We start from the raw sequence: 13,418 nt of genomic DNA on the forward strand, positions 1-13,418 counted from the left end.
GGATGAACACAGCAGGCCAAGCAGCATCAGAGGAGCAGGAAGGTTGACGTTTTGGGCCTAGACCCTTCTTCAGAAAAATCTTAGGCCCGAAACGTCAACCTTCCTGCTCCTCTGATGCTGCTTGGCCTGCTGTGTTCATCCAGCTCTACACCTTGTTATCTGGGGTTCTCCAGCATCTGCAGTTCCTACTATCTTGTTCACATTCTGTCAGCTTTTGCACTGCTTGCACCCTCCTGCTCCAGGGAATGTGGTTTACATTCTGTCAGCTTTTGCACTGCCTTCACCTCCTGTTGTGTGCAATACTGTTCATATCTTGTCAACTTGGGTACTACCTATACCCTCATCCTTGTGGCGGGGTGGGGAGAATGGGGAATGCTGTTCACTTCCTGTTAGTTTTGCCAACTGTTGTTCTGTGAGAGTTGGACACAAGAAAGGGTCACTTCACCATGACTCTTCTGAAGAACGGAGAAATTTCTGGAGGCAATGACTTATTGTGAAAATCAGTTTTGGTGATTTGTATTAGTTGAAACCACTGGCAGTTTTACAGGGGGAAAGTCAACTCAATAGATCCTCAATCCACAACGTAGTCCCCCGTCCTGTTTAGCTCCCCCTTTCCTTTTTACACCATGCCCTACTTCTTTACCCTCACTTTGGGCCGATAGTGGAAGAAACTCGTTCTTCTGATGGGAACTTTGTTGATGATGACTTCTCACAGACCGCATGGTAATACTCTCCATCATCTAATCCTCTGAACATCCATGGTGGATCACTCACTCACTCACACACACTCACTGACTCATTCATATTCACTTTCACCCATACACTGAGTCTTTCACACACTGACATGCACACCTACTCACTCAGATACTCATGCTGTGTCTATCTTTTGCACTCACATTCATACACACAAGCTTTCATACGCACGCTTTCTCTACTTCCTATACAAACACTCTCACAAATACTCTCACAGTTGCCTATACACATGGTCATCCATTGGTGCACGCACACTCTCAAGCACACACCCTCCCTCACACACGTGCATTCACCCAATCTCTGTATCGCACTCATATATACACACTCTCTCATGTCCAAAGACACCACACCCTCACTCTTGTGCTTATATCTACACACATTCTGTCTCAAAATCAAATACACACACAGTGTTCAAGTGGGTAACTCATACCATCTCCTCCAGGGCAATTAGAGATGGGCATCAAGTGTTGACCCAACCAGAGATGTCTGCACCCTATGAATGAATAACAAATCAATAAGTTCAGTCATTTATGAAGATGAGAAGATATTTCCTCACTCAAATGATAACACTTAACCCTATTTAAGAAGACAGTGAGTGACTCTGTTCATCTCCTGAGCCTTGTGTTTTCTTACTGTAATGGTTAACTCTGTCTCTGATTTGGCACATTTCAGATTCTGAAGTCATCTTATTTGAATAATTCACAAATAAATGGTGATCTGCTGAGAGTCATCTGAAACATTTGCATAATTAATAAACAAATATTGATGTGCTGAGAGTATTTCCTTTGAGCTCACTGCTGTCTCGAGTAATGTAGCTCTCGCCAGGTTACAGAATGAGGATGTTGGCGCTGAAGCTAATAGAGTTAAATGCAGGTGATCCATTGCATGGGCAAACCTGTTTACCCGTCCCTTGAGCAGGTTAAACGGTGAGGGCTTTCTGTATCCCAGAAGAGAGCAAACCCCTTAGAGTCAGGTCCCTCATCTCTGTGCATCCATTATTGATGTCTTTCTGATTGTCTCTATCCTCTTTATCTTTCACTGTTTCTGTGTGTGGACATCTCTTTCTCTCCAGGCTCCTCACTTCCTTACTATCATTTCTTACTGCTTCTGTTATCATTCTACCTCTCTCCTACATTCCCTCATCTCCTGTTCCTGTTTTTATGCAGCATTCTCACTCTGCTATTTTCCATTCTCTTTTGAGAAATGCTTCTTTCTTTCTCTTTTAATTTAATTCTTAGAGTGAGGCCAGCATTTTAATGTCCATTGCAGAAGGCAGTTAAGAGTCAGCCACACTGCTGTGGGTCTGGAATCACATGTAGGCCAGACTCAGTAAGGATAGCAGTTTTCTTCCCTAAATGGCATTGGTGAAGCAGATGGGTTTTTTCCCCCAAAAATCCACAATAGATTCACAGTCGTCATTTGATTCCTAATGCCCATTTTTTTAATTGAAAAAAAAATTCCACCTTAAGCCATGGTGTGATTTGAACCCGGGGTGCCCAAAACATTAGCTGGGTTTCTAGATTAACAGTCCAGTGATAATGCCACAAGGCCATTGCCTCCCTCTGTGCCTTTCACTGTGTCTTTCAATGTCCTTTGTCAGACACCATCAGTGTGTTCAAAACTTGAAGATTTTTTTTTGCTGCTTAACAAGTGAAAAATGGCATTATGATTCTGACAATGGACTCTTCTGCCTGTTCATTTCACCCAGTCACTTCAACGAGATGTTCAATTACATTTCAACCTACAGCAGTATAATCTCCTGCTAATGTATATGGTGGGAGGGGATAGCTCTCATATAGTCAGCCATTTAAGACTAAGATGTGAGCAATTTATTCGTTCAATAGATGTTGAACATTTGAAATTCTTTCACCCCAGACATCCGTGAAAGCTGAGGCATTGACTGTATTCGAGAGCGCTCGATATTTTGCTGCCAAGTTTACTGGGAGATACAACAGTAGTTTGGGAATATCGAGTTAAGGAAATAGATCACTCATTGCCATGTTGAAAGATAATACAGGCTTGAAGGATAGAATAGCCAACTCCAGATTGTATTTCTCACAATCTGATGTTCATATGTCTGTGCTGTGTTGTTTTTTGATTCTCTTGTGGAACATTATTATCACTCGGTGCACCAGCATTAATTGTCTGTTCCTAGTTGCCATGAGAAGATGGTGGTGACCTGCCTTCTTGATGTGCTGCAGTCTGTGTGCCTTAGGTAAATAGGGAGTTTCTGGATTTTGACCCAGTGGTAGTGAAGGAATGGTGATATGTTCCACATCAGGATGGTGAGTGGCTTGAAGGGGAACTGCGGTTCTCTAGTATCTGCTGCCCTTGTCTTCGAGATGGAAGTAGTTGTGGATTTGGAAGGTGCTGTCTGAGGATCTTTGGTAAATTTCTGCAATGCATCTTGTAGATAGTACACATTGCAGCCACTGAGTATTGTTAGTTTATCAAGAGGATGCCTGTGGATGAAGTGTCAATCAAGTGGGCTGCTTAGTCTTGAATATTGTCTTGCTTCTGTTGTTGAAGCTGCATTCATCGAGGCAAGTAGGGAAATATTCCACCACACTGCTGACTTGTGTCTTGTAGATGGTTTACAGATTTTGGGGAGTCAGGCGGTGAGTTACTCATTGCAGGATTCCTAGTCTCTGACCTGCTCTTATCATCACTGTGTTTATGTGGAGAGATCAGTTGAGTTTCTATCAGTGGCAACCCCCAGGATTTTGATTGTGGGGGATTCAGTGATGGTAATACCATTGACTGTCAAGGGGTAGTGATTAGATTGTCTTATTGGAGATGTGTGGTATTTGTGTGGTGCCAATTGTCAAACAGAAGTCTGGATGGTATTGGGCTAACCGTTTACCTGCATCAGTTTGTATTGTTTCCAAAGTTGTCTTAAAGATTTGAATAATTCGTAAACAACTCCTGATCTGCTGACAGTTTTCCCATCAAACTCACGGGTGCCTCAGGGACTGTGACTCCAGCCTGACCACATGACAAAAGATAATTCAGTTTACAGCTCATCAAGTTTTGAAAGAGAAGTAGAGGGAATTTTGATGAAATAAGGTCAAAAGCATTGGAGAGTATTTATAAACTTTGATTGAAGAAAAAAGAGTAAACCATCTCTAATGTAATAACATGGAGGAATAAAGGATAAGGATTAATGTTAAATTATGGGAAAAAAATCACAGTCAACATATTGCAAATAAAGGAGAGGAGCTGGAAAATCAAAATTGAGAGAGTTGGAATGGAGGGAAATATATAGGGAAAAGAGAGAGGAATTATTTTAATTGTCAGAGTATAAGAAGGAACAGTACTATCTAGTTGCTTACAAAACAATATTTGTGAGGATAGGAACAGGCTTAGTGAAGTATGCATCAGATAAACCCACGAGTAATGCAAATGAAATTACAGGACTATTTGATAATTATTTGCTTCAGTTTTGACCAGATTGATTTATACAGTGAACATAACTTGATTAAAAAGATAGACGTTAAAGATAGGAAATGTAAATTTATTTGCTAGTGTTACAGAGGATTAAATTGTGAACCTGAATATTTTGGATGTGCAGCAAAGATTCTCCAGAATAACACTGAAGTAAAAAGTATTAAATTCTGAGGACCTATTAAACAGTCAAGCCTTATATCCTCTTCATCCTGATCAATTGGATTAATCCCTTGGATTTAACAGTTTCAGAGCAAACTCTATTGAACTGGTGACACTAGGTGTCAGACCTAGTGATTGTTTCAACTTCAGAGACCTATTGCAGTCCACATTGTCCTCATGAGTCTGTACTCCCTACCATGGGTAGTTTTTTGGGGATATGAATGTGGGAAGTCAGAAGGGGAGGGTTACGCTGATGGAAGGGGTAGTTGAGTCAATGGTCACACCATCGGTGGCTGTCGTTTGCTAGCAAACAACAGGGTGACTGCCAAGTGGGATGTGGGGAAGGGTCTCAAGGCTGAAATGTACAGTCTTCCTCAATGTTCTGAGGGGGGTCAGATGAACAGGGATAGCTTGCTCCATGGTGCACCGTCTCCTCCAGACTCCTGCAGTGTCACAGGGTCCCATGTCCAGGTCACTTCGCCTCTACTTCTGGGGGTATGGGTCACCTTGTCCAGCTGGAGGAGGTGCAGGTTCAGTGAGCATGTCACACTAATGTGGCTTCCACAGCTCGGGCTTCAGAAAGTCTGCAAAGAGGATCTGGGTGAGGTTGGCAGTAGTGGTGAGCTCCTGAGCATTAGACATGACTCCTGGCACTCAGGACCGCTCATGACTGAAAGCTGACAGCGTGATAGTGCATCAGATTGGTCGCTGAATGTAAGGTCAGTCTGCCCCTTGGAGATGGGCAAAATAGGGAAGGTGATACTACCATCGATTAGATCAGGATACAGCTGACTGGTGGACTGGGCACACAGGGTGAAACTGCCATTGACTACATCAGGATATAGACAGGATGGTTGAGTGGGCTCACAGGGTGATACCAAATTACTGCATTTGGAGATATAAACTTGGTGGAATGGGTGGACTCGAGGAAGAGTCAAGGAAAGTATATTGACATAATCGTGCCATTGTAAGCCGTGTGCAGGCACAGAGGGAGCTGCAGATCCATGTCCCTCGATCTTGGAGGGTGACAGCACATAGTGAGACTCCAGTTCACAAAACAGATAGGATTTGGGGCTTTCTATACACAGGTATGGAGTACAAAGCAGGTAGATTATACTCAACCATATAGCAGGATGAGTCCATACCAAGAATATAGTGTCCAGTTCTGATCACTGCAATTTAGTAAGGATGAGGAATATATTTTTAAAAATTATTTATTCATTTGTGGGATGTGGGTGTCGCTGCTTGACCAGCATTTATTGTCCATCCCTAGTTGCCCTTGAGAAGGTGGTGGTGAACTGCCATCTTGAACTGCTGCAGTCCACCTGCAGTGGGTTGACCCACAATGCTATTAGGGAGGGAATTCCAGGCTTTTGACCCGGTGACAGTGAAAGAACAGTGGTATGTTTCCAAGTCAGGATGGTGAGTGGCTTGGAGGGGACCTGGAAAGTATTGGTGTTACCATGTATCTGCTGCCTTTATCCTTCTAGATGGAAGTGATCTTTGGTTTCGAAGGTACAGTCTGAGGATCTTTGGTGAATTTCTGCAGTGCATCTTGTAGATAGTACACACTGATGCTACTGAGTGTCAGTGGTGGAGGGAGTGGGTGCTTGTGGATAAAGCGGGATGGTGTCAAGCTTCTTGAGTGTTGTCGGGGCTGCAGTCATCCAGGCAAGTAGGGAGTATTCCATCACATTCCTGACTAGTGCCTTGTGCACAGGCTTTGGGGAGTCAGGACATGAGTTACTCGCTGCAGTATTCATAACCTCTGACCTGCTCTTGTAGCTATTGTGTTTATGTGGTGAGTCTAGTTGAGTTTCTAGTCAATGATAACCCCCAGGGTTTTGATAGTGGGGGATTCAGTAGTGGTAACACCATTGAATATCAAGGGGCTGTGGTTAGATTATCTTTTATTTGTGATGGTCATACCGTGGCATATTATTTGTCACTTGTCAGCCCAAGCCTGGATATTGTCCAGATTTTGTTCCATTTCGACATGGAGTGCTTCAGTATCTGAGGAGTTGCGAATTGTGCTGAACATTTTGCAATCATCAGCAAACATCCCCACTTCTGACCTTATGATGGAGGGAAGGTCTTTGATTAAGCAGCTGAAGATGGTTCAGCCTTGGACATTACCCTGAGGAACTCCGAAAGAGATGTCCTGGAGCTGAGATGACTGACCTCCAACATAATTGAGTGACAGGATTAGTTTGGAGAAGTTTGGATTGTTTCTTAGTGGAGAAAAGGAGATTGATGAGATGTTTAATAAAGGTTTACAAGATTCTGACAGGTTTAGATAAGTTAGACAGAGAACCTGATCCCATTTGCTTGACCACTGGCCAGGCACACAGTGCTGGGGTCTGTTGCCAGTGTTGAGTCAGCCAGCACTGAGGATTGTATTGAGCTCAATGTTACAATCCTGGAACAGAGGAGGTAGCACATAGGGAAATCGATTCTTTGATGATATCACCAGGGAGCAGAGCCACTCCCCCATTTGAGATTATAAAGGAGCAAACTCTCTGAGATCAGATACAGAACATTTCTACACTGGTGTCCTGATCCTGACTCTGAGAAACTTCACCGAAGATGATGAAGGCACCGATTTTAGTCCTTGTGGTACTGGTGCTGACACAGGCCAGAATTGCTGAAATGAGCAGAGGTAACAGGCTTATTGAAAATGTTTGTAAATGTATCCAGTATCTCAGCTGCTAGCATTCACGATGTTATTTCGAAACTATTTCATTCTTTTTTGATGTAATGGTTTCATTGTATGAGAGAAGGTGAGTGAAAGGAAGACTGATGGGGTTGAATGTAATCAGCAGTCCAGGAAAAGCCTGTGAAGGTTCAGTCACCAAATGAGGGGCTAGAGAGGATGGTGGGGTTGGGAGCTGATCCAGCAATAAATGACAAAGGGGCAGCTGAGTTGTTGGATATCACTGATCCAGCTGACTCTGTTATTGGCCTTCGTATCCAGGGCAGCACAGTAGCTTTCTAGTTAGCACTGCTGCCTCACAGCACCAGCCATCCAGGCTCAATTCCAACCTTGGGTGACTGCCTGTGTGGAGTTTGCACACTCTCCCCGTGTCTGTGTGGGTTTCTGCTGGGTACTCCAGTTTCTTCCCATACACCAAAGATGTGTAGATTAGTCATTTGGCCATGGTAAATGGGGGTTATGGGGGTGGGTGGGTCTGGATGAGTATTGCTCTTCAAGGGTCAATGAGCCAAATGGAATCTACCTGCACTGATGGAATTTTATGATTCTGTATGACAGAGAGGAAGGTTACAGTCATCACTGTTACCTACTACAGAATGTTAATGTTTAAGGACAGGATCAGAAGCTCCCTTTTCCCCCAGTCCTTTCACCTCACTCTCACTCTTCAGTTTCCAAACTTAAGATGGGGAATGGGGAGTAATGCTAGAGGTGCCTGTGGAATTGCTTCCACACAAGAGTCAGGTTAACACAACCAGAGAGGAAAATGGGAGTAAAATGGACAGGTTTACTGATCGAGGTTCACACTGTTGCTGTCATAGAGATGGGATTGTGAGATCCCAGACTGATAGATTGTGACAAGCCATGAACTGATCCACTGTCAGTCACTGGATATCATTCTCTGTGGGGGAGCTAAGTGAGCAAGTTGTGGGTCGATGGTCCACTCCCAATCGATACAGCCTGACACTGGGGGAATGCTGCACTTTCAAGGGGGTCATATTTTAGACAAAATGTGAAATGGGGATGGAACGGGTTGTAATAAATGTCACAACGTTGGTTTCTCTGAGCCTGGTCTCAGATCATGGGTGTGATGGGTGTGACTTTGATGCACCTCTCAAAAAATGCAGGCCAGGGAGGGAACTGTGGGATTCCATTAAATGCAAAAGAGCCAATGTCAAGTCTCTGACACTGACAAGCTGCACTTCATGTTTGTTCATTGCTCCCTCCTACTTCTGTCTGCAGAACTGACATCTTTGTTTTAATAAAATGTTAGGTATCCATGCAGGCCTGGACAGTCCTGATGAGGTGGGAACAATGGAAACGTTCAGTGATGAGAACTTATTCCTGAGCAATGTTGTGCTAGACCGTGCACTGCAATGTGGTGTTTATGATAGGACAGTTGATGATATGCCCCATGATGATGTGAACCTACGTCAGTGGTATAATCCTTGAAATATCCAGGGATAGACCAACAGCCAGCGTGACCTTTGCAGCTTCTAACCGAATGAATCACCTCTTCCTGGGAAGCCAGGTCTGTTTGATTGTTTCAGTTCCCCGAACCCTTGACCCTTTCTAACTGCTGTTTGAATAATAGGCTGTACTCAGAAATAAAATGAATGCATCGAGCACTGTTTCATATCTGTGTCTAACTTTTCTTCAGACTTCAGACAAATTGTCTAGGCTAGGACAAGACTGGGAGAAGCTATGGGAATTGCAGGAACTGGGAATGGGACATCATGACAGGGAACTTCTGAAAGTTCAATGTTACACAATCAGAAAGGAGTGAGACAACCAAGAAAGGATAAGCACAGGGTTCAATGCAGGGTAAGGCTTCCTTTATGCATTTAAACTGAAAGTAAAGATATCTCTACTCTTTAAAACTGAAAGTTAAGTTTGCTCTTTGCTGTCCCAATCAAACAGTTTCAACTCTGGGACAGCACGACGTTAGACACAGAGTAAAATTCAATACTTTAAACTTACAGTAGAGTTCACTCTACTCTTCTGTACTGACATTAAAGCTGTCTCTATAGTGCTTCCAGGACAGGGACAATATGGACTTAGATACAGGGTAAAGCTCCCTTTACTCTTTTAAACTGAAACAAAAGCTCAATCAAGACTCCCAGGACAGACAGTGCGGGGCAAAATACAGAGTAAAGTTCTGTCCACTCAAAATGATGGCTCAGTGGTTAGCACTGCTGCCTCACAGCACCAGGGACCTGTTTTTGATTCCACCCTTTGGCGACTGTCTGTGTGCAGTTTGCACATTCTCCCTGTGTCTGCTTGGGTTTCCTCCCACAGTCCAAAGATGCACAGTTTAGGTGGATTGGCCATGCTAAATTGCCCATAGCGTCCAGGGATGTGTAGGCTACGCAATGGGAAATGCAGGGTTACAGGGATAGGATAGGGGGCTGCGTCTGGGTGGACTGAGTGGGCTGAATGGCCTGTTTCCACACAGTAGGAATTGTATGATAGTCTTTTAAACTGACAGTAAATGGAAAATACTTCACCATGTTAATCATCACTGGGGAATGAAACTGAGGACAGATCCCAAAGCTGGGTCCTTGAGGAGCAGTGAGCCATCTGCTGCAGCATTATATTCCACCATAATCTCAGAGCCCATCACAGCTCTAATTCCATGATTTTTATCAAACAAATTCCTCCATGTCACTTTAACCCCTTAATCCTGGAAGTGTAGGAAATCTCTTCTGTACCTTCTCCAAAATTCTGCATTGAACATTCCCAAAGTCAGCTCAGCCTCTTTGCAACAGGCAGACAATATACAATTCCCATGATGGTGACACTGGGTTGACATAGTTCCTTGAAAGTGGTGTCACATGGAGACAGGTTGGTGAATAAGGCATTTAACATGCTTGCAATCATCAGTCAGGACACTGAGTGCAGGAGTTGGGATGTCATGTTATGGTTGTACAAGACATTGGTAAAGCCACAAGAAACAAAAATAGACATTGCTGGAAAAGCTCAGCAGGTCTGGCAGCAGCTGTGGAGAGAAATCAGAGTTGATGTTTCGGGTTGAGTGACCCTTCCTCAGAACTGGGCTAGTTCTGTTTAGGAAACCTGGTCGAAATTTCCAGCAATTTCTATTTTTGTTCTCAATTAATGCATCTGCAGTTCTTTCAGTTTTTATTCGTAAGGCCTCATTTGGAGGACTCTACACAATTCTGGTTGCCCTGTTAGATGAAGGATGTTATTAAACTGGAAAGGGTGCAAAAACTATTTACAAGGATGCTACCGTAACTGGAAGATTTGAGTTCAAAGGAGAGGCTGGATAGGCTGGGACTTTTTTCCCTGGAGCATAGAAAGCTGAAGGGTGACCTTCGAGATGTTTGTGAAATCATGAGGGGCATAGTTAAGGTAAATAGCCAAGGTCTTTCACACAAGGGAGAGGAGACTAAAACTAGTGGACATAGGTTTAAGGTGAGAGGGAGCCTATTGACTTGCTCCCTGCCAGTGTAAAACAAACCATTTTCTGATGGGAATGGACCCTGGATGTTGAGCGATTTGTCTTAGTCATTCTTCACTAATAAGGCGCAATCATCAGAAAGTTAGCACTCTCTTTATTCCCATCTGCGGCCATGGTCATTTCCGTGGTTAGTACCAGCTTCCTGGCTGATGTTTCATAAACCAGCAACAAGATCACAAACCATCAATTTACACCTTATCATGATCCATTCAGTAGAGTGCACTGATCCTCAAGTCCCACTACTCCCAGATTCATCACAAAAGTTAAAGATTTAATTCAATTACTCAAAACCCCAATTTTCCCGTCCAGTGATCTCAAGTTAACAAAAAAATATTGACCAGGCTCTGTACTTACTATAAAAACATATAAGAAGTCATGTAATATATACAAGAAATTGGTAAGACCACTCGAGTCAGAGTTGTACAGCGTGGAAACAGGCCCTTCAGTCCAACTCTTCCATGCTGGCCTGTATCTCGTCTGTATTGTGCCTGTATCTCTCCAAACGTTTCCGAATTCATGTACGTCTGAATATATTTTAAATATTGTAGATAGAAACAGGAATTGCTGAAAAAGTTCAGCAGGTCTGGTAGCATCTGGGGAGATAAATCAGAGTTAATGTTTCGAGTCAATTGACCCTTCTTCAGAACTGATGGTAGCTAGGAAAGTATTGGTTTATATGAAGAAGATAGGATAGGGGGAGAGTGTAAGGAGTAAATGATAGGTGTGAACAGAGAGGGAGAAGAGCAGTCAGAAAAAGGAGCTCTCAGATACCTCCTCCTATCTCCCCTGGACCATGACCCCACAATGGAGCATCAGGCCATTGTGTCAACCGCCATCACCAACCTCATTTCATCTGGTGATCTCCCCCCAGTTGCCTCCAAACTGATAGTCACCCAACCCCGCACAACTCGCTTCTACGTCCTTCTCAAGATTTACAAACAGTAATACCCAGTCAGACCCATTGTTTCTGCCTGCTCCTGCCCCACAGAATTCATTTCTTCTTACCTTGACTCAGTCTTTTCTCCCCTCTCAGTCCCTGCCCACTTACATCTGTGATTCCTCAGACACTTTACACCAGTTCCAGAATTTCCAGTTTGCGGGCTCCACCCAACCCCTCTTTATCATAGACGTGCAATCCCTTTACAGATATATCCCCCACCAGGATGGTCTCAGGGCTGTCTGCTGATACCTGAGACAAAGGCCTGAACCGTCTCCATCCACCAGCAGCCTCCTCCGCCTGGCCGAGCTCGTCCTCACCCTGAATAAGTTTTCTTTTAACTCTTTTCATTTTCTTCAGGCCAGAGTTTTTGGGTATGCGCATAGGCCCCAGTTATGCCTGTCTCTTTGTGGGGCATGTGAAATATTCCTTGTTCCGGTCCTATTCCAGACCCCACCCATAACTTTTTCTCTGATAAATTGATGATATCATCCGTGGTGCATCCATCTCTCATCCGGAATCGGAAAAGTTTATCGATTTTGCTTTCAATTTCCATCCCGATCTCACCGTCAGCTGTTCCATTTCTGACTCCTCCCTTCCCTTCCTTGACATCTCTGTTTCCATTTCTGGGGATAGACTGACTCCCACAGCTACCCTGTGGGACTATACATCCTAGCACCCTGCCTCCTGTAAAGACTCTATTCCATTCTCCCTGTTCCTCTGCCTCCTTCACATTTCCAATGATGCCAACTTCGACAAGGGAACCTCCAAAATGTCCATCTTCTTCCTCAACCAAGGATTCCCCAGCACTGTTGTTGACAGGGCCCTCAGCTGGGTCCGACTCACCTTCTGCAGTTCAGCCCCCACCCCCTTCCTTCCTTTCCGCAACAGCAATAGGGAATAGGGAGGCATTGGAGGCCATGTCAGGCTTAAAACAAACAAATCCCTTGGCCCAGATGAATTGCATTCCAGGAGCAGTTGAAATCAAGGCAGAAAATTGCAGGAGCTCTGACACAAATTTCAACTCCTCTCTGGCTACAGGGAATGGCAAATGTGGTAGCACTTTTCAAGAGAAATTACAGACTCGTGAATGTAGGGAAACTTTTGGAGAAAATTCTGAAGGATACCAACTTGGAAAGGCATGGGTTAATTAGGGATAGTCAGCATGGCTTTGTCGGAGGGAGGTCATGCCTAACAAACTTGTTAGAATTTCTTGAATATGTGATCAAGTGTGTGGATAGGGGAAGTTCAGTTGATGCAGTTTATATGGATTTTAGCAAAGCTTTTGACAAGATACCACATGGGAGACTGATTGAGAAGGTTAAAGCACATGAAATTGAGGGGAACTTGGTGAGATGGATCAAAAACTGGCTTATTAATTGGACACAAAGGGCAGTGGTAGAAGAGTGATTGGAGGCTAGTGTTCAGCGCTGCACCACAAGGAACAGTACTGGGGCCTTTATTGTTTGATATGTTAATAAATGATATAGATGAAAATGTGGGGGAAGTATTGAGTAAGTTTTCAGGTGACACCCAGATTAATAATGAAGAAGATGGTTGCATGTTACAGAAAGATATAGATGGGTTAGTCAGATGGGCAGAGCAGTGGCTGATGGCCATTAATCCTGATAACTGCGAGGTGATGCACCTTGGAAAAAATAAGATGAGGGAATATTTAATTAATGGCAGGACGCTGGGTAGCTTAGACAAACAGTTGGACTTTAGGGTAATTATTCACAGATCCCTGAAGTCAGCATGATACTTAAGGAGGCATTTGGGGCATTTACTTTCATCAATTGTGGAATACAGTGTAAGAACAAGGAGGTAATGTTGGAGTTTTACAGTGCATCGGTCAGGCCACAGCTGGATAACTGTATGCAGATGTGGGGATTTGAGAAAAAATTGTTTCACTCAGAAGATGGTGAGAATCT

The 13,418-nt window shown here is 43.8% G+C and overlaps 1 protein-coding gene across 1 annotated transcript in view; it reads left to right on the top strand.

The window, feature by feature from the left end:
- The window catches only part of LOC109912887 (zinc finger protein 501-like), a 33,334-nt gene extending 24,638 nt beyond the window's left edge, over positions 1-8,696 (top strand). The window contains exon 4 of the mRNA XM_048616771.1: positions 8,343-8,696. Coding sequence (XP_048472728.1) covers positions 8,343-8,370 — 28 coding nt within the window. The 3' untranslated portion in view covers positions 8,371-8,696. The remainder of the gene's footprint in view (positions 1-8,342) is intronic.
- The last annotated feature ends 4,722 nt before the right edge of the window (positions 8,697-13,418 follow it).

This window comes from Rhincodon typus, chromosome 35 (assembly GCF_021869965.1).
Source record: "Rhincodon typus isolate 14 chromosome 35, sRhiTyp1.1, whole genome shotgun sequence".
Classification (NCBI taxonomy): Eukaryota; Metazoa; Chordata; class Chondrichthyes; order Orectolobiformes; family Rhincodontidae; genus Rhincodon; species Rhincodon typus.